General features: G+C 42.6%; 1 protein-coding gene across 5 annotated transcripts in view; it reads right to left on the reverse strand.

Moving 5' to 3' along the window:
• The window catches only part of PDE9A (phosphodiesterase 9A), a 66,418-nt gene that overhangs the window by 38,882 nt on the left and 4,816 nt on the right, over window positions 1–22,720 (reverse strand). The window contains exons 2-4 of one of the 5 annotated variants that reach the window (XM_083500476.1): window positions 15,197–15,267; window positions 9,953–10,030; window positions 8,845–8,888 (exon numbers count right to left, since the gene is read on the reverse strand). In XM_083500476.1, coding sequence (XP_083356602.1) covers window positions 8,845–8,888; window positions 9,953–10,030; window positions 15,197–15,267 — 193 coding nt within the window. Of the gene's footprint in view, window positions 1–2,974; window positions 3,241–4,003; window positions 4,095–8,844; window positions 8,889–9,952; window positions 10,031–15,196; window positions 15,268–22,720 lie in introns of those variants that run through there. The other 4 variants (XM_083500478.1, XM_083500477.1, XM_083500481.1 and 1 more) reach the window with 4 other exon arrangements.

Raw genomic sequence — 22,720 nt, forward strand, 5'->3', positions numbered from 1 at the left:
TTTTCATGACAGGGTCCCACTTGTGTATTTCCCAAAGAAGGGAGGGGGGTCGTGATCTCGCTCATTAAGGTTGCCAACTTACAGCTATGTAAGAAGTGGAAATTCAGCAGGTGCAGCCTGGGGTAAGCTTTGCCACCTGAATTTCTACTTCTTTTCCTACGCCTGTTAAAAGACACAGGAACCCTGCCAGAAAAAGAGTTGGCAACCTTAATGAGCTAGATCACTATGTATTCCCCCTTCCCCACATATAAATATAGCTGGGAAGTGCACTTTGATTTGTCCAAAGAAGCATCACCAAATATAATTCTTTGTGTCTTTGTCCACATTAGGTCTCTTCAAGGTGGCTTTCAGATACGATACAATAAATCACAAATGACATTGAAATAACAAAACTAAAACTTATCACAAAAAGAGAAAGATCAGCAACAATAAGTCGCTTAACACACCCTCTAAAACACTCTTCGGCCTGCAGAAAAATTGCTATCAAGTCCAAGCCAATAGAATAAAACTGTAAAACCTAAACAACAATCATGTATAAGCAAGAAGCATGATTAATAAAACTGCTCAAAGACAGCCCCAAATAAATGGATCCTCAAGGGATGGAGCCAAGCACACATCACAATGGATGGGGACACCACTGAAAATAGGAGCCACCACTTAAAAGGCCCTGTCACTAGCACAAGCATAGGTAAATTCGGCCCTCCAGATGTTTTTGGCCTACAACTCCCATGATTCCTAGCTAGCAGGACCAGTGGTCAGGGATGATGGGAATTGTAGTCCCAAAACATCTGGAGGGCCGAGCTTGCCTGACTTGTCTCAGTGAATAGTTAAAGTGCAGGCCTCTAATGCTTGCCTTAGGGCACAGACAGGTTCCTTCGCAGCAGCAAAGGTGCTCCATAAAATAAAACAAAAGGGCAGTTATTACGTGAAGTAACACACATGGTTGACTAAATCCCTCACCCTGACCATTAAGAACATAATACAGCCTGCTGTTTTTTGCTTTTTTAAAAAGTGGAATCCAATCACATACTGACAAATTCAGGTTGTGCAACTACAAGTGACTGGGAGGAGTTATATGACAAACTCACTTACTTTTTAAATTTTATTTATATCCCACCTTCCCTGCAAGGAGCTCAAGGTGCTCAGACATAGTACATGCAGAAGATTGGATTATTTTGTGATGAGGAAAGGGATGGAGAAGTGGACTGGAAAGTGCTGGGTAAGACATGCTTTGGCACAACGTCATCCAACCTCTCTGGCAAAGGGTTCCAAATGGATGCTCCTTAAACAGCCAACGTGGTCTAACCTTCCTGCAAACGAATCAGGATGAATGCGCAATCAGCATGTCATCTGGAAGTGCCATCGGTCCAAGTTCTAAAATCACCATAGTATGTATCATTGCTGAGGCAAACAGCACTGTACATAGACAGGAAACAATGTGTGGGAGATTTGCTCCTGCTTCCTACTTGGCAGGCAATTCAAATGGAGAGCACTTCTCAGAGGAGTCTGAAAGAAGGCCTAACTACATGTTACATAATGACATGATAAGCAATCATATTCTGGTTTTCTTCTTTTTAAAAACAAATTATCAGAGGGCTCTCTCTCTCTCTCTCTCTGTGTGTGTGTGTGTGAGTGTGAGTGTGTGTGTGTGTGTGTGTAATAATCATCAGAGCACAGCATGCAGGTGAGGTGAGGTTTCAATCTTCCCTGCAGTCTTGATAAAAATCCCTCCCTTGACAATTAGCATTCTGAACAAACCCCGAGTGGTGCAACCACGGACAAGGCCCTGTCTTGCATTCCAGTCACACATCCCTCAGATGATGATTATGATAATAATACCCTGCCCATTGGGTGACTCCCAACAGAATATAAAAACACAATAAAACATCAAACATTAAACCCCCCCCCTAAACAGGGCTGCCTTCAGATGTCTTCTAAAAGTCAGATAGCTGTTTATTTCCTTGACATCTGCTGGGAGGGCATTCCACAGGGAAGGCCCTCTGCCTGGTTCCCTGTAACTTCACTTCTTGCAGGGAGGCCTTTGCAGATGTTGGCAGAGCACGCAGAGAGCACCCCCCTGTTGAGCTTAATGAATGGTCATGCTTAGATGAGAGATGGTGCCCAAGGCTCTAAAGATCATAACCAGGACTTTGAATTGAAGCTGGAAATAGGCAGGAGGTCCATTAAGCTGCTGCAAAAAGGGTAGTCCAAGATTTCTGCCTGCCATGTTCTGAAGCTGCTGAGGTTTCTGGACACTTCTCCAAGATGACAGCACTACATGCAGTGCATTGCAGTAATGCGGTTTGGATGAAACTAAGGCACACTTGCTCAAGACTGTGGCAGAAATTGTTATGGGAAAATTCCTCTTCTTTGCAACAGTCTGTGAGAGTTCATACTGCAACAATCCACTGGTAGCCGGCAGTAATTTTCCAGCATATAGTCCCGAGTAGTTGGTATCATCACCATCTGTAGCCCAGTAAGGCGGAAGATGGATGTTTTTATAACCCCAGAGTTCAGTAAATATTTATGACCAGCAAAGATAGTGTTCAAAGCTCTGCTCTGGAGGACAAGGAGTGATGCTTTTAGGACTTCTTATGCATGTATGTCATGCAGTACAGAAATATTTCATTACAGAAAGGAGCCCCAGGTCAGTACTGAGATCTATCAGACCACTGCTGTAACCTACAGTGAAGTGCGGGTAAGAATTAGAGATAATCATCATCATCATCTGTCCTCAAAAGAAGGATAAGAAGGCTTCTGTGCCAACTTTTAAATACCTGCTGGAAAGTTTTCTGTTGTGACAGACCTGTGCAGGCAGTTTAGAGTTGAGTTCATCCTCCCAAAATGATTTTTCACTTTTAAATTGGTTTTTCAACTTTTTACACTTTGTAAACCACTTGGATACATCTTATGACTTAGCAGATAAATAATTTTTTATAAACAAACAAACAAAGTAAAATTTTAGATGACTTACATTTAAAATGTTCCTATTTCAGCTCACTTCGATGGTGCACCTAAAATTTATTTCACCACTTTTTTGGACCACAGTTGTACAGTTTGCTTTCTCCAAAATATCTTAGATATACGCATGGAATATTTTCAAAAGCTTCTTCTTTTCTTTTTCTTTTTGCAAATGCAACCCCACCCCCACCACTATGCAATATTCTTGAGTGAAATTTGGGTGATTTGCAGGACTGCCTGCTAATAGGTTACAGCTGCAAAGGAAAACCCAGAATTTCCAGTGTGGGTGTCTTTTGCACAGTCACTCCCTATTGTGCATGTCGTACTCTCAGCAAGGTCTCTCTAGTCTGACGTCAATGGGAGCTCTTCCCAGAATGAGTGCATAACATTCAGCAGAGGCCCATGCTGTGGATGCAACACCTGCAGTGTGGGAACAAAGCATATTCTCTGACCTCCCTCTCTCAAAGGCCAACTTACGTTAGCCTTCAGATGTATGCTAATTCTGCAAACAGAAACACGGCTCATAATAAAGATGCGCTCCAGAAAGTTCAACAGACAGTGCAGAATAGTGTGGGTCAGATTCTACCCCGTTTCAATAGTGCAAGGACTCTTGCTAGCACAAAAGAGTTCTCCACCTCCCCCCCCCCCGCCCCTCACATCTCCACCAAATTTGCTCAGGGTCTTTGTCAGGGTAACCGTCAGAGCAGTGCATGGGGTAGGGGAAGAGGGGAGGGGAGATTGCTCTGCAGGGCAAGCAGAGGTGCTTGCACTGACTGAACAAGCTCCTTAATGCTACAATGAATATGAATTAGGGATGAAAGTTCAGTGGTAGAGCACATGCTTTGTATGCAGAAGGTCTTGGGTTTAACCCCCAGATTCTCCAGTTAAAAGGATCAGCTAGCATGTGATGGGACAGACCCGGGAAAATAGGCAAGAATGGACAAACAACCTGGTCTGTCATAAGGCAGCTTCCTATGTTCCTGTATAGTATAGTTCTATGCAGGTTTTCATTTTACATGCATTGTAATGAAGCGGCACATACCTCAAATGCTCTTGAAGGTCTTTCACAGCTACCTTTGCAAAGAACCACTTGGAATAGTTTTGTAGGGAACAGACTGTAGCTGCAGCTGGTCTGATTAAGGGACTGTGCAGAACTGCACTGTTCAAGAATACAAGAGAAAGAAGTATGACTCATGGGCAAACCTGTCTCCCTGCTTCTTATGTTATCCACCCTGTGTGGATGGTGTGGAATCAATGGCTTGCGCTCAGGGTAAGCAGTTGTAAAGGAGGACAATTTTTTCCCCACCTTTAAAGAGTCCTGTGGGAGATGGGATTGTTGACAGAAGTGAAAAAACTAATCCCTGTTGAAATGGCTTCGTCTACACAACACAAATTTGTCTTGACTTAATTCGGAATTGGATTTTCATTTACTAACTGTCTTGCAGAATATGGAGAAAAGCTCATTTGTTTCCTGAGAAACTCTCCCAGCGTATGATGATGGCACATGCATGCTGCATGCATGCACATTTAATTACTTAAAATAATTAATTTATAGACCGCTTACAAATTTTGAAGCAGTTTACAATAGTCTAGAACAGGATTCTAGACTAGATGAGCCATTGGCCTCACCCAGCAAACTCTTCTTTTCATGCAAGTCTAAAAAACAGAGGGGGCCAACTCCCAAGAGACTTACAGAATTAAAAACTGGCAGTGATCTACCCCCGATTTTGTGGGGTGCAGGTCAAAGTTGTTGAGCTTTTTTTATGGAGGAGCCCTGTTTTTTTGCTGGGGAATGGAGCAATGGAGGATGGGGCAAGGGGGCAGGGCTGGGTTCGATTTTACCAACGCTAAGGAAAGGGACCCAGCGATCGACCGCGATCTACCAAAACCTCCCAGGGATCTATCAGTAGATCACAATCGACCTGTTGGACATCCCTGGTCTAAAACATACATTAAAACAAAATATAGCCACAAATATCCAGAAAATCAAATTACTGAGAATTAATGATCTATAAACTAAGCAAGCATCCAAAACACACCACAGTTGATGCCTCCCAATTAACCAGGTGGGGAGAGCATTCCAAAAGTAGGTGCCACCACAGAGAAGGCCCATTTCCACTTTACCACTAGATGACACTCTGCAGGTCACAGCGTGACCAAAACACCCTTTCCTGAAGAGAGTCACTTGTAAATATAAACTTCCACACTTTACACAAAACACACATGAAGGTTTTTGATCCAGATTTCGATTTTGCAGGAAACGACTGGGAAATTGGCTCATATGGAGATGTTAATCACCAAATTGCCGCTTAGTTTGGCAACACAGTTTGGCCACACAGCTGTCTATGAGAGTTTCACCAAAGGTTAAAGAGTTAACACTAACGAATATATATATGTGCGCAACTGCCTTTGTATTTTGCATAGATTCACAGTGATCATCAAGATTAAGGGGCAAAAGCAAGGACGTTTGTGCATATATCTGCAAAGCAGCCTGGTCAAATAATAACAACTCAGGCAAATTATGCTTGACCTGTGACACAGCATGACCAGCTGGACAAATTCATATTACAGATGCAGTGATTGTGAATGAACTTTGGCATGATCACCTGACAGATACAACTGGGCAGTAGACCAAGCACACAAAACAACACTCCATACCACTAATGCCCTACCCTTGACTTCTGGTTTTCATTTTTACCACTCCCTGGGAATAATTCACGTGGCTGGGTTGAGATTCGAAAAGCCTTACTCAAAAGAGCAATCAGGAGCCAGGCCAATGGAAGTGTTGTCTACAGTCCTCCCACCCCCGCTTCCAGCACTGTTGTGATAAATCTTAAGCCTTGTGAGTCAATACAAGAGAGAGATGTGTTCTGTATGGAGATGAAATTGCCAGCAAAACATTATTGCTTAATCCAAATGTGTCATGTCTTGACATAATTAGACAATTTAATCTTGGTGTCAGATCGCAAAACTGGCACAAGAGCAATAGGGCAGATCTTTAATTTTTAAACAAACTCTGTGGGGTTCCCTTGAAGCGCCGTAAACACCATAAATTGGCTCATCTATCAAGAGCCATGTTCCCAGTGTCTTACACAAGCCTCCTACCAGAACAGCTGTATAAATCTCTACTGATCCAACATTCCTATTCCTATTGAGGTCCCTGGAGATAAACTGTTGTCGTCTTTGTTTTCTGTCAATTATTTGATAACTTTGCATGCTCACTGGAAGGGCATAGACATGACAACTGATAGCTGTAGACAAGGATGCTTCCAGGTAAGATGAAGAGACTATGACATGCGCTGGCAATGTGATAAGAAGCTAATGATCCATAGAGAAGCAGTGATGAATACTTCAGTCTCTGCCATCTCTTACCTCATAACCCATTAGGGAACAAAAAGGGTACAGCCATTTATTCATGTTTCAGTTCAAGGTTTTTTTTTTGTTAGGTGCTGTTTCCTAAGCAGCAGCAGCAGCAGCAGCAGCAGCAGCAGGATGTCCTGTTTTGCCTCTTGGGGAGAAATGGGAAGTGCCACTGGTGGAGAAATCAACACTGATTTCCAGTGAGATCACACCAATTTCCAGTGAGATCTCACTGAAATTTCGTGAGATCATCGTACCCCACAATATCTCATGAGATTTTGGCAAAAACTTGCTGGAAATCAGCACCAATGCTGCACTGCTTCTCTGCTAGTGGATGCAACAGGGCGGGTAGGGCACTCACAGGAGTACCGTCTCAAGGGTTTTCACCGTCTGAGGCGGCAGCTTCACTCCACCTCATGGGTGAGCCGGGCCTGTTCCTACAGAGCTTTCCACACCAGCAAGGCTGGTGTTAAGGCAACTGTTGGGCACCTGTTGAAGGCCACAGTCCTGCAGGGGGCACACCCCCAAAGCCCCCTGCCCCTGTTTACTCTTGTTGTTACTGCCTGTTCATCACCTGCTCTCCTTCTGAAGAGGCACATGGTGACAATGGTGAGAAGGTGGAGCAGCGCTCCTCACTTGAAAAAGGTTTTTAAGCAGACACCAAAAAGAAAATGTTTCAGTGGTCATGCTGCTATGGCTGCTGCTCTTCCCACTCAACCCCTTGCTTCACCATGACTAGATGTGGTCTCCCATCCAGAAATGGGAAAGAATGAGTGAAAATATAAAGGAATCAATAACTGACAGCACTAAGAAAAAATAAACAAAAGAGGCTTAATATATGGGGAGGCATTACTATGGAGAATAGCATTTCTGCTGTTTGGAACTATTATTATTGTTTTAAAAAACCATTCCACAAGTACTTCTGCATTGGAATTGCCTCCATTTTAATTGAACATTTTCAGTATTCTCCCCTTACATGTGTAGTTCTGTGGAAAGGCTTGGTGCAATTTAACTGCTTCTGAAATGATAACTCTGCTTATGAAACACTACCTCTTTGGCCTTCTCCTTTGCCATCTGTTTTCTTTCTTAGCTTGCTCCATGCCTGCCAGCTTTTGTGATTTTGTTAGGAGCCTTCAGCATGTAGGTTTCTTTCCCTTTCTCAGCTGAAATCCCCAGAGTCTCATATTTTCTCTTGAAGTGTGCCTTTTCAGCCCTTAAGTTTGAAAACACAAGTGGCAGCCTCTGAACACCCAAAAGCAAATATAATGACCCTGATCCACAGAAAGTTAGTTCTGGTGGTCTCACTGAAGTTGGTGGGACTTCACTGTTTTTTCCCCCTCTGGATTGGGGCCAAGGTACTGTAAAACACAATTTTTCTTACCAACCCCCCCCCTCAAATGTTTTAATGATCATCATCACTATCATCAGATAATTGCTTTACCCACCCTTCAGTATGAAGGGCTGATCCACGCTTTACATTTTGAACTCATGTATGACCAACATCCAAGTTCAAGTGGCAAAAATAGCAACAACACCCTACAATGTGGTACTATGAATTGTGAATGGCACATGAGTATTTAAATGTCCGTTTACTAATGCACTCAACACTAATGGCTTTGGCCCAGAGCAAAGGACTGGGCTAAAATTCTGTGCTTCTTGCATGGAAAACGCAGCCATTTAAATATGTGTGTGCCATTCACAAATAATGCAACTGGATGTGGTTTCTTTTGCCATTTGAACTTGGGCATTTTTGTACTTGAGTTCAAAACAGAAATGCTCCAGCAAGCCTCATCACTTCCAGATCACCTGTCTACTGACTATTTTTCAAGTTTCGTTTGCACAAAGTTTTCAGGAAGGATATGCAAAGTTGGCTACTTTTTGAGCACTTGTTCTGATTTTTTTCACATTACATTGAGCAATTGTTATCTCACACTTTCCACTGTTTTCCACTCACTTTCCTGATTGGGAAAAGCCTGAATTTTGGAGGAAGTTGGTTCGTTGTGCAAGACAACCAAATCCACTTCAACTGTGCAATCTGAATTCCTGGTTTGTGATTTAATACTATCTACAGAATAGCAAAAGCCTGGACATGCCCTTAGTTGCAAACATTAACTCCAACAAAACTTAGGTGCCATTTACGAGTTGCAATAGTGCTGTGGTCACTGCTTTATCACAAGTTCATTCCATGGGTACCTGCTGTAAAATTTAAACACTGGCAACCAGATTTTGTGTTTATGTGCGTGCCAGTTCTGAGAGCCTTTCCCACCACAGTACTAAAGAGCTTTAGAAGTTATAGCAGATTTATGGGCTGATACTATGAAAACATAGCTCCCACAGCGAAAATTTGATGAGCAGAGCTAAAACCAAGGAGATTTAAGTGAAGTCTTCTGTTGATTTAAAGGCACCTAACTTATTCTGGATTAAATCCTGTGTAGGTGAAATATTATTCAACAGTCCATTTAAATATGGATTTACAAACTTGAGAAACATGCCAAAGTTGATTTTGGACAAAATAAAGTTTACCTGTTTGTTGTCCAGTGGTCACAGGTATTACTTTGTATGGCGTTCTGCAAGAGACAAAAGGGAAGTTAAAGCATGCATTTTCAAATGATGCAAGCGTCATGAAACATGGGAAGAAGGGCTGCTTGTAGAACTGGTTATGCTCAAAATTTAATTAGGAAAAGAATATACATTTCGCAAAGACCTTCCCGCTTGAGTGTCACAGGCTCTTGGCTGTGTTCAAGCAGCGTCGACAACACATGCAGCCACACAAACATTAATTGATCACTGCAGCACATTCCCTGCTTGAGCACAAGGAATAGACTGGGAAGAAAACGGTGAATAAAACTCGCAGCACAAGCAACTGCAGTGGGGCAGGGGGCGGGGGAAGTAACACGACCAGAGCAGATTGTAAGAAGCCTGGGAAAATTATGAAGAGCTTTGGGAAAAGAAGAGCCTTGGGCTATGCATTAATGAGTACACACCTCCAAAAATGTCTGTGTGCAGAATAATGTTTTGGTTTGCTTCTCCTAGTAGAAGGAGGATTAGGAAATGTGAGTCTCCAGAGGAAACTGAGTGGGACGGAAAAAAAGCATTTTCACATTAACTGTTTTGTTGCAGCATTTTGTTCCACAGATATATGCTCTAATAATCCAATCTAATCTAACCACACATGCCGTAATCATGCATATAATTTTAAGGGGGAAAATAAATAAAGGAACCTTAGAGCTGTATTAGTTTTAGGTCACTTACAGATAAATTGTTAACAACAAATGAGCATTTGTCCTGATTTGGTTGCACAGACTTTGTGGGGAGGTGAGATGGTATTGGCACTTGGTTGAGCATTCATTTTGATTTGTTAGCAGGGAGGTTACACAGCGTGGTATCAAGCAATTTTTATCCCACATTTTCCAGTGTATTTCCAGTGTAATCACTTTCCTTATTGCATGTGACTGTTGCTATTTTGGGACGAGATTTGATCTGGGGGAAAACTCTTAGTAAATGTTTGCTGTCTTCCATTGCATATTATCTATGCCTTACATACAAAAATAAAATAATAAAATAAAAGACAACTGATAAGTAATACCATTATTCTTCTGGACTTGCTTTGGTTATAGGAAAACATACATACCTTTCTGAGTTTGCTGGCATGGTAGGATCAATGGATACCATGCAGTCATCTACTGTGAAAAGTGAAATGGTTGTATTCCTGGAAAACAATGTTTAAAGCTATGTTTATTTAACCAGTCTCTTGTGCCACCTCGTCCACTTAATTGCAAGTTACTATCTTTGTTTTGACAAATCAAGCAAATGTTGCAACCTGGGAGAAAGAAAGAAAATGGCTAAGATTATTTAAGAGAAGAACAAATCTAGTTTGGGAATGCCCAACTGAAGCTACGCCCTACAGGCCTCATCTACATAAACAAGAACCCTGACCATTTAAGAGTTCTCGATTGTGTGGAAGAGGCATATGCATGTACAGGCAGTCCCTCATTTAAGCACATTCAATATGTGCATCAAACCTTGAAGTGACCCGGAAATGTCATAAAGACATCACTGAAATGTCACTAAAAGAGGGCTGGGGCGGAACAGGGTGTTTCCAGGCTTTTTTAATGGGTTTCAATCATACACGATTTCACCAAAGTGTGCGGTGCCTCGGAATGCAACCCCTGCATAAACTGGGGGCTACCTGTACACCTAGATGCATATAGCCTGCCTTCTGCACTAGCACTGAATGCATGGCTGCTGGGAGTGTGGCTACTCCATAAGCGGCACATGGCTTGTGAATGTGCTCCTATTGCCACTTCCTGCAGTTGTTGACTGTATCACGGTTCATCTGTATGCTTCTAGTGACATGGATGGAAATGAGAAGGTAGAATTAATATGTAGTGAGCAAATATATATATCCAGTGAGATAGTCTGGTTCATTACATGGAGCATTCCTGCTGTAAAATTCTGAAACGGGCATGTGCTGTCTCTTTGATACTTGTCATAAACAGCGATACCTTTTGCATTGTTTTGTTAATCTGAGCACACTCTCTCTTATGATACAGGAAGTGGTGAAAGAGGAAACACAGGTGACTCGTATCTTTTTTCACATTTCCCTGTAATGTGCAATGAGTAAGCTTGAAGCTTTTCCTTTCCTTGCTTCCTATAACAGTCAGAAGAGGTCTTCTCAGAGGGATAGGCAACTAAGGGTTAAAGTGGCCTCAGGTCACCCCAGCTGGCCTCAAAGAGAGCTCCAATCCTGACCCTCACTTATTATGAAACTTAGCTGCTTTCTCCTATGCGCATTCCTATTAGTAATAAACAAGGACAAAGGTTTCTTCAGCTTCTTTCAGTTTCACTGCATCTGCACTGGCTGTTCATGTGTAAGCCTGCTTCTAAAAGGCAAAACTTCATTTCTTATAAAAAATCTATACCACCAAGGTCAGACATTACTGCATTTGTTTTAGTATGGCTAATTTCCCAGTCCATGCTAGCACCTTTTCTAGCACATTCCAGAATGCTTCATCACGATGCATTTATTTACAAAATGCCAAAGGTATGTCTGACATTGCAGGTGAGCCCTGATCCCTGTCTGACATGTGAATACAAGAGAAGGAAGCAGAAAAATCAAAGGTGGCTCCTTGAGATTATTTGCTTCTCTATTTTCACACGGCATGAGTTTCCTTACATCAGACTCTCAGTGTTTTGCCTCTTGCATCTCTACGGGGTTTAATGTTCTGGATAGAGAGATACTGTGATCTGGAACAGATTCCACTTGCCCTATATAGTGGCTTTCATGTAGGGAGGGTGTTCTGGGATGCCAGTCAGATCTCTTTCACATTTAAAACAACAGATTGAGCACCTGCGCATTTGGGAATTGATGGCATTATGACTATTTTCTCTGGCACTTGCAGGGTCTCCAGAGAGGAGTGTATTTGAGCATATGCTGAGCATCTTTCTCTTGCTACATCCAGCCCATGCATATCTAGGCCAGGGGGACCTGTTTTCTGGGTCAAATATTGCTCACAATTGCCAGGCAGGTTAATCCTGGCATCTCTGAGTTGACGAACTGAAATAAAACATTGAATCCATGTTTGTGAGAAAAATGAATTTCTTCCTGAAAGGCTTAGATGGCTAACTAAAACCTCTAAGGCAACATAGCACAGGTTGGTGATGTGCTTTGACCTACATTGATGGAAGCAGAGAGCAGGCACACACAGCAGCAACAGTGAGGAACGTTGACTTGATTGCACTGCAGACTTGCAAAGCTTTATACAAGGCTCTACTTATTAATGCAAGGGCAATTTATGAATGGTTAACATGGGTGACTGTGAACAGCACATGTCTTAAGACAGGGCGGGCTGTACCATGAGGCAGAACGAGACAGCTATTTCTGAGAGGTGGAAAGTGGCTAGAAAGATGTGCCACATTGTCTGCCCTGCAGCCCTAGTAGAGTGTCTTGGACACTCACAAAAAAGCAGACATTCCTGCACAGTGGCTACACTGCCTTTCCTCCCTCCTCAGTGGTGGCACATCTTACCTCAGGCGCCAGAAGTTCTCTGGCCGGCCCTACCTTAAGGACATTAGAAGAGCACTGATAATCTAGTCACCTGCCTGATTCTATAACAACATTATTAGTCATTTAGAAAACCGTATGTTACTTATTAACATTTTACATACTGTTTATCAATGAGTCTTTAAGATAAAGTATGACGCATTTCTAACTGGATGATCCAACCCTCAAAAGGTTCCATCAGTGCATGTTCTGTTGAAGTGAACAGTAGCGGATGGCATGGGAGAGGCTAAATTGCTCACCCTTCAGCTGGGTCGCTGCTCCACACCAGGGTGGAAATGGGGAGGAATGGGGTGGTTCTGTCAACCTTGTCGCCTCCTTGTCATCCCCAGTCTTGGTATCCAGCAGTAATTCGGCTGGGGAGTAAGCAGTGCAGCCCTACTGTGCCATCTGCTATTGCTTGTGCTACTCTAAATACAGGGATGTGAGCCACATAAACCAGCATTGCCGTCCAAAGAGCATGATGGTGGCACAGGCCAGATCAGCAACCACATCTAAAGGAAGTCGATGGCTGACTTCTGTTGATGTCAGTAGTGATGGATGGCACTGTATCCCACTTCTGTGCACATTGTTGAGAAGATGGAGAGATGTTTGAGAGCCAACAGAAGTATGTGATGGTGCTATGTCCTTGATATCCAAAATAAGGTCCAGGTTTAGTTCCCATTTTGGGAAGATGAAAATAATGTTCCTGCTCTCAGAGAGGGAAATTTTTTGTCTCACCCCTGCTTTTGTGCTTGAGAGAGAGATTTAAATTTATTTACTTATTTCACAACTTTTATATAACACTTGATTATAATAAAAATTGCAATGTTAGTTTCTCTCAAGGGGAGTAGGCAGACACATGAGCAGGAACAAGACAGTCCAGACAGGACCAGCACAGCCATTAGGTGGGTTGCGGCCACTGCTTCAGATGGTGGAAGCCCACAAGGTGTCACCCATTTGCCCCACCTTCTCTGCCACCGGTGGTGAAGCAGCACTGAAAACATGTGAGATCTTGTGGAATGTGAGAGATCTTGCATGTTTTTAGTGAGATCTCATGAGAAATTAGCACCATCTCACCCCAAATCAGCGCTTATGCCACTGCCACTTCTCCACCGGTGGTGGAGCAGGCAGGGATAAATGAACTGGAGGAACCTGTAACAGCCGGGAGACGAGAGTTACGAGGCAGGAGAAGCTGCAGGATTGGATAGTGAATAAGAGGGAGAGAGGGCATTGTTCTAATTTTAAAATTATTCCAAACCATAATACCAGAAGCTCAGATAGAATGCATATTACTGAACATGAAAGTTACAAACATGTCTAAGATCCAGAGTCAAGAGTTGCTTCCAGGATGTCAGTGTTTTGCGGGAGGGATTGAATCGCATTCTGGAAATGTAGATTTGCGCATAAACATGAATTAAAACACTCTGGTGCAACAGAGCCACTTAACTCCCCACCCAACTTTTTTGTGGTTACAAAAGTGAGAGGCAAATGTACTAAAGAGTGTGGGATAGACAACTGATTAGTGGGAAGACATATAACCTCCATAAAAGCAAATCAGAACAAATGCTCCATAAAGGTCAAACATTGCATAATCTCCATGTAAACTTTGTGCAGGCAAACAGGGTGAATGCTCAGTTAACAGGTCATCTGGAGGAGCTCAAGGAAGGTATAAAAGGCAGGAAGGGCTCCTTTGAAAAGCATCCATAATAGCACCCAAGTGGTGGAGCTGTCACTCCCGTCAGGTGCATTTGACTCCTTACCTCCTATCAAGCATGCAGTAAAGGTGCTTCTGTTTTGCTTCTGGTTATTTGCAGTTATTTGTATATTCATTTAACATTTTGTAAGAGGATGATATACGGGACGCAGGTGGCGCTGTGGTCTAAACCACTGAGCCTAGGGTTTGCCTGTTGGAAGGTTGGCAGTTTGAATCCCCGCGATGGGGTGAGCTCCCGTTGCTGGGTCCCTGCTCCTGCCAACCTAGCAGTTCGAAAGCACATCAAAGTGCAAGTAGATAAATAGGTACCACTCTGGCGGGAAGCTAAACGGTGTTTCCGTGTGCTGCTCTGGTTTCGCCAGAAGCGGCTCAGTCATGCTGGCCACATGACCCGGAAAAACTGTCTGCGGACAAACGTCGGCTCCCTCGGCCAGTAAAGCGAGATGAGCGCCACAACCCCAGAGTCGTTCGCGACTGGACTTAACTGTCAGGGGTCCTTTACCTTTACCTTTAAGAGGATGGTATAAAAATGTTTTTATATAAATATAAATAAATGAATGTATTGGATTGCTGTATATTATATACTTGATTGTTTTATTTTGTTTTATCTTTCATGTTTGTGCTTGTAGACAATAGCAAGACACTTAAATTTAATGACAAATTTGATCTCTTTATCATATTTTCAGCATTTAGATGAACTTCTCTTCCTGCTTTTTGACATCATGCTATTATCCCAATGGACATTTGCTCAGAGCTATATCAGGAGTTTGGTCTCCTTGGAGTTTTATGCAGGTATGTTGTTCTATTTGTGGTTGTTACTTAGATGTTTTTTGCTTGTGGGTACCATTTTTCAGACCAAAAGGAGAAGATTACAGTGTTTTCAAATGAAACAAACAAAGCGATATATTTACATTATATTTTCCATGCTGTAATTTCATTGTGAGATTCCTATTTTCTTCCTTATTATGAAAAGGCCATAGCTAGCAAGATACCCAACCAATTCACACTCATAGTAGTCCTCAGAATACTCATACTCAGTTGGGGTCACTTTAAGCCCTTTGGAAAAGTAACACAAGTAGCATTCATAAAAAATAGAACTGCGCTGGAAAAATATTTACCTTGGTAAACCATTTGCAATACAGAAGAGTTCCATGATATCTCTTGAGTTACAGTATTTACTGAAGGCCACCTTCCAAAGGAAATAGAAGCAATTAAGAGAAAATGAAGAAAGAGAACTTCCAAAGGCAATCTTATTCTATACCCTGTAGATAAAGCATTAATTTACCTAACATTTTTTCATTTATTTGATTTTTCATAAGACTGAATATGATATGGTTCCTATTCTTTACTCTTGCAAGCCTTTCAAGTTCTTTTATATGGTTATGTCTGAGAAGAGAAGAAGTAAATATAGGGCAGTTTGATAATCCAAGCCAAACTTTAGAAATAACATTAACAGGAGAGTAAAGTTGATGAAATTGTCATTAAGTTGGTGCATTTGAGCCTCACCAACTTGAATTGCATAATTTGCATGTGCACACAAGCTGGACACAGTAAACTGCTAGAGGACACAGAAGCAATCTGTAATTTTTGCAAGTTGGTTTTTATCTATGCAATAAATAAACAAAATCATTTTATTTCATATAGGCTCACAAAAAAGCACCAGTGACAGACAAGGCAGTGTTTTTGTGATATAGATTAGCACCACCAGAGATATCAGGCCACTAACTCAGTCCTTTTGTTCCCAGAAGATTTGAAGCCTATGTGTAAAGTGAAGCCATGCTGAAGAGGGAAATTGCATGAAAGAGTTTGAAAGATCAGTCAATCCTGAGGCAGAAGTGTTTAGCCTGAGAAAAGGAGACGGATGGATGAGTCGAATGACCCATCTATTCCAACATATTGTTCTCATGGTAGCCAACCAGATGCCTGGGAGAAGCCGACAAGCAAGACCTGAGTGGAACAGAGATCTCCCCTCGTGTGATTCTCGGGAACTGGCAGTCAGAGGCTTAGTGGAGAAGATTGCCAATATAAAACTAGTTAAGCTTCTGAGGTAAAAAACAGTTGAGGGTTTTATGTGCTGCCAAGAAACAGCAGTGCTGCTATAGCTGCTATGAAAAGGGAAGTACCAATAGCCTTGAAGGGGGTTTAGCAGTGCTATTTTTCTAGGGGGGAAAGTGCCATGAACACGTCCCTGTTTCTCTTATAATGGCAATGGCACTTACATGACAGGTGCCAGAACTTACCTGAGAGGTGCCGGAACTGAGTTCTGGTAAGTTCCCCCTGAAAAAAAGCCCTGGGTTTAACATTATAATACTTCTGTACTGGATTGGGCCTCAAAAGTGTGTGGAGTGGGTGGGTGGTGAGGAAGGTGAGTCACTGAGAAGTTCAGGAGAGAACATTATAATTAAAAATCAGTTTTTCTGAAGCTATCTACAGACATTTGCTCTGGAGCTTTTGTGACAGTCCAGTCCCCATTTTAGGCAGAATTTGCTATCCAGAGGTACTAAGCAGAGAAGCCTTAAAAATACAAAAACATTTCCCTTCCTGTCTCCTCATGCCTCTCAGAATGTCTTACCATTCTCTGTAATTTCTTCTCCCATTCTTCTTTCACCCTCAACTTGTAACTTATTCCCCCTTCCCCCTAAACAAACCATTCCTCCTCCAAGGTCCTTTTACATTCTTTTCTTTCTCCTTCCTGCAATAGCTTTCGCCTCTTATCCCCTTTTCTATTCCAAGTTTAATTATTATCAATATCATATTATAATTTAATATTAAACTTTTATCTCATCTTCCAATTTCCTTCAACACCTCCTCTCACCCTTCCCCCTCAGAGGAGAAACACTGGATAAACTTGTTAAGAAGCTAAACGAGAACAATAGCAGTGACATCTTGTGCCTGCCTGAACACATTCCTTTCATTCCCATTAAAACATTTCTGATGTAAAAATAAATAAATAAATAAAAGCTCACACGGGCTTCATTTTTTAAAATCAATTTATTCAGGACAGCCCATCTCTCAGGGGCGCATCTTTCTCAACAGAAGGTGGTTTTAAAAAAGCAAAACCCCATTTTGAACAAATGGGCTGTTCTGGTTGTTACAGAGGCAGGTTTTTGATATTTCCTATCTAGCTACAGTCATAGAAATAAAGAAATGTTTTATTTTTCTTTAAATAACTCAAATACAAATCTTCCTGCAATCATAGCAGAAGGAAACATCCCAGCAGACAGTGGTCTGAGGGACTGACAGAGCAAATGAATAGACAGACCGAATGTTACCAATCTGCTAATGGCTGATGGATGCAATAAATTGGGATCTGATGTTATTGCTGTTGAACTTAGAATGAACTTCTGAAATGTACTGGGCCACTGAGCCTTGAAATCAATTACCATTGAACAGAATTAATGCAATATAAGTGGGATATGGTAATATAATTGGGAACAAATGAAAGTCAGATAGTTATCCTGGTTAATTAAGACCAAAACTGGAGGACATAATAAACTTAGCATCTGTTTTTCTTTCCCCAAGCATTCAGAGGCGAGAGCTAAGCCAAATCAAGGCATGTAATAAATATATGTGATGCTACAGTGCAGTTTAATGAAAGTTCATTTGCCTTATCCTACCCTGGGGTTTTGCAAATGGCCCAGGTAAGCAGCATGATTCATAAAGCAATTGATAAGCATCTCAGGATATGAACTGCCGAATTATTATTATTATTTTAAAATAATAGCAATCTGCTGTAAAGGGGCTGTTATATTCCCAAAAAGGAAGCACCCACCTGGAAAGGTTGCTGTGCTACTTTCAGTACATAGCTGACCCCAAAGAAAAATAAAGCCTTGCAACTTCTTTTCAAAATGAGCATCTATACTGCAGACTGGTCTAGGAAGTGTGAACCACAATCAGAGGTGGACTTGGGTAATTTTTCATAACATGTCGCCCTAAGCACATGAAGTTATCAAGTGACCATTGGGAGGGGCACACAACTGGACACACCCCCTGTCATTCAGCTGGGCTCTGCCCAATCCCCTAGCATTTGCTATTAGGTGTAGGCATCTAATGAGCTGCCCCTACAAGCATAAGTGCTCCATACAACCAGGACCCATTAGCACAGTCATCCTTGTCAGATGTCTACAACTCAGTGCATTGGGGCAGGACTAATCCAGATGGACAACACTGGAAGCTGGGCAGGTGACATGGTTCTTCTCCCTGTTCAGTGTAGACCCACTTTATATGTATAGGTCCCAATGCACCGTATTTTTCGCACTATAGGATGCACCCGACCATAGGACGCACCTTGTTTTAGAGGGGGAGAACAAGGGGGGGAAAATTCTCCCCCTCTCTGCTCAGCGCCCCTTCAGCGAAGCAGCAGGAGAAACGGAACCCCTTCCATTTCTCCTCCCGCTTTGCTGAAGGGGTACTGTGCAGCTCTCCCTCTCTGCTGAAGCCAGGAGAGTCTTGCTCTCCCGGCTTTAGCAAAAGGAACCCGAAGCCTTTGGAGCGTAGCGTGAGGTCCCGCTGTGCTCCAAAGGCTTCAGGTGGCTATCCCTGAAGCCTGGAGAGCGAGAGCAATGCGTAGCCTCCGAAGCGCGGAGGGAGCGCTCCCTCTGCGCTTCGGAGGCTTCACGTTGCTATTGCTGAAGCCAAGGAGCCTGCATTCGCTCCATAGGACGCGCACACATTTCCCCTTAATTTTTGGAGGGGAAAAGGTGCGTCCTATAGAGTGTGAATTACGGTAGTTAAAAAGTTGTTCCTTGACCCTTTCAGAAGGGAATCTCAGAAATCCATCCCACTCCACAGTGGGCTTCCTCATGTTTCCTACTTAGAAACAGGATACACAGAACAGCTTCGTCATGCAAGCAGAAGAGAGACTGGCATGTCCTTTTGCATTCTGGGTTCACACGCCAATGAGGCAAGGTGAGGTGACTGCCTCGGGTGGCCGAATCCCCAGGGGCTGCAGATCCGGCCTCCAAGGAAAGTATTGCCTGATGCCACCATGCATTCCTAGGAGGCCAGATCTGCTGCCTCTTCAGCAGCCTCCCCCCATCCCATCTCCACAGCATCCTCTTGCATCTCTGCATCTTACAGCTGCAGACGTGTGGGGGCACTTACCAATTACTCACATAAGGATTTTTTAAATTATTATTTATACACTCATTGCCTCTTTAAGCTTGCAAATTGGCTGGAAATGGGAAGAGAGCGTGCTGCACATCTCCAGGCAACTTAAGAGCATTTTACTAGTTTGGAGAGACAATACATTTCAGTTTTTACTGGTTAAGATTATTCATGTGCCCAGCCTTGGAAACATTGCCTCCATTTTCACTGAGCTACATAGCCATGCTGCTATCACTTGTTATTCCTTGAAAACATCAAATACCTAAAGCATCACATTGTTTAATTCAGTTTTAATCGCACCAAAAATATGCCTTTGAAGCAGGGCTGGCTCAATGCACCGGAGGCAAACCACAAAATGACACACGCACCCTGCCGCCCACCAGGGAAGAATCTACATCAGAAACAGAGGCAGAGTGAAGATCAACACTGCGGATCAAATCAACCTTACTTGATGGCTGAACTGGGAATCAAAGGCTGTAGCAAGGGGAAAGGGGTTTTCTTTTAATCGTGATAGGTGGGTGCAGAACCCTGGAGGTCCCAGGGGGCAGCCCTCACCATCCCCTCCCTAGGGATGGGAGGAGACTAATGGCACCTCCTATTTGCTGAGAGGATGCTGTGGAGATGGGATGGGGGGAGGCTGCTGAAGAGGCAGCAGATCTGGCCTCCTAGGAATGCATGGTGGCATCAGGCAATACTTTCCTTGGAGGCCGGATCTGCAGCCCCTGGGGATTCGGCCACCCGAGGCAGTCACCTCACCTTGCCTCATTGGCAGGCCAGCTCTGCTTTGAAAGAATGCTGCTAGCCTTTTAGAGCCTAGTTAAACTCAGTTTATATTTTTTATAGTCAAGTGGTATTTATGAAATAAATAAATTTATGAAAGTATTTATATACTGCTGTATCATAAAAAAGGGACGCGGGTGGTGCTGTGGATTAAACCACTGTGCCACTTGGGCTTGCCTATTGGAAGGTCAGCAGTTCAAATCCCCGCAACGGGATGAGCTCCCGTTGTTCAGACCCAGCTCCTGCCCACCTAGCAGTTCGAAAGCATGAAGTGCAAGTAGATAAATAGATACCACTCCGGTGGGAAGGTAAGTGGCATTTCTGTGCGCTGCTCTGGCTTTGTCAGAAGCGGCTTAGTCATGCTGGCCACATGACCCGGAAAAACTGTTTGCGGAAGCAAACGCTGGCTCCCTCGGCCTTTAAAGTGAGATGAGTGCCGCAACCTCGGAGTCATTCGCGACTGGACTTAACTGTCAGGGGTACCTTTACCTTTACCTTTATATCATAAAAATACCAAAGTGGTTTATAAGAAGAATAGGCATATACAATAAAAAACCACATCAAAATTTAAAAACAGAGGCCACCAACTAACTAACTGTTTTGGAAATATGTTTTCTTAATTGATGGCATAAGCATAAGAATAGTTTTCAGCAGGCTCTTAAAGGTTAAAACAAAAGGCGCCTGCTGAATGGTACCATAGACCCTTTTGCTCTCCCTCATTGGATAATCACTTAATGAATGCATGTCTGCATTTCTAATTCCACTCCTGGTATTTATGTTCTGTTTTGACAAGTGGCTATTGAGGACTATTTAGCACACTATTCCCCCGCCTTCCCACCAGTCTTGCCTTCTTACTGGTATTTGTAATGTACCTATTTTTCCCTTCTAATGGCAGAAGGAAGGCAACCCCTCTGCTTATTTGCTTCTAGAGGTTACTGCTTTTTTTCTTATTTAACATCTTATCATGCAGGCTTTCTTCTCTGCCATCTAACCCATACTCCCCTATTTTGGGGGCAGAGGGGGAATATTTTTCTCACGTTTTGCACCCCATATTGATAGGAGGTAGATACAATTTGTCTGGTCAACTCTCAAAGATGTATCACTGAAGAGTCAGTCAATACACCCAGTTACATTCTCATCTTCCACTGTTGGTTCCCAAAAATCTACTTCTTAAATACCTGTCCAGAGTTCCCAACACCCCCATTTATTGTTTTTTAAATGAAGGCTAGCAGTGGGGCCAATAGGCAGGGCCTTCTGATGGAAAAGGGGAACACCCCTACTCCTATTAGAATGCCACATTCCCTTTGTAAATACCGTATGTAATTTAACAACACCATTTTAATTGGTCCGTGAGTAATGCCAACAGTGCTCTCTATATTGGACAAACAAGCCAAACCCTACGCCAAAGGATAAATGGACATAAATCTGATATCAGGAATCACAAGACAAAGAAACCAGTAGGAGAAGCTATTTTTTAGCCATCTCACCCCTTGCTTTTTCCTGTAAGACCAATTGCAGTCATTAACAGTCATCAACAGGTTTACCACACCTATCAGCCAATCACCCATTCCCACCACCCTTCTGAGTAATACCCCTCCCCACCCTCTCACTATATTATAAGGGTCTGGTGACTTCTATTTCAGTGTATCTGAAGAAGTGTGCATGCACACAAAAGCTCATACCAATAGCTTAGTTGGTCTCTAAGGTGCTACTGGAAGGAATTATTTTATTTTATTTATTTTATTTTGTTTCCTCTAATTGGATCCATGCATTCATAGGGGTTTTATATATGGTATTACTCATCTGTAGCCCTCTCACACGCTCCTATGCCCATGTCTTTTGTAATGTATGAAGTGCTGTGATTTGCAGTTTGCAGTGAAATCCTTTCAAATATATGGGACAATGGCACAAGGAGGACTTTGCCTCCCTGTGGGGTCAAGTCGAAGGATAGCTTAGAATTCATTTAATGAGCTCCCACCAGCAACCACATTCTTTGGGAGATGAAAGTTCAAGTTATTTTAATTATATCTTTATGCAGGGAGAAAAATAATCTCCAGCATTACCTCTAACTGAACCCTGACTAAATGAGATAGAATCTGCCTCTCCTGACTTCCCAGATTCTGCTCCCCCCTCCCAAGCATCATACAGATAGAATTTCACCACTGATAAATGAAACGGATAACATCTAGACAGCAAGTTCTTGTATTAGAATTTCAGGCAGCTGTCTATCTTCCAAGTCCTTCAATAATATAAGTGCTCTTCAGAGAGTAGTCTTGGGATAAAGCCAGATGCTTGTGTGTGTTTTCACTCCAAATTATTATTATTTTCTTTTGTGGGGTGGGGAGACAATTTAGAAAGTGTTGCATGAAGGGTTTTCAAAGTATATGACATTTTGTACCTGGTAGGAGGCATAGAATCAAGATTTTGGAATAAGCCGGCAATAAGTTGTTTTTAATGCTCCAGGGTCGTTCTTTTTAATTGAATTCAGATACCTCTCTCTGCTCATGATAAGGAGCTGATAGTCACAGAGAAATCACTATAGATACAAAGACCAAACATTAGAGAGGGATTGACATTTTGCTTTTTGGAAGCCTTGTACATATTAGTCAAAAAGAATGATTAAGAAATTTATATGCATCAACATATATTATACATGCTTAGAATGAAGGATGATCCAAGGGCAAAGGACAAGCAGTACTTCTGCCCTCACATAGACCTGGCTATGGCTTGCAAGCCATAGCCATAACATCAAGCTA

Source organism: Podarcis liolepis (genome assembly GCF_965112155.1).
Source record: "Podarcis liolepis genome assembly, chromosome: 4".
Lineage (NCBI taxonomy): Eukaryota > Metazoa > Chordata > Lepidosauria > Squamata > Lacertidae > Podarcis > Podarcis liolepis.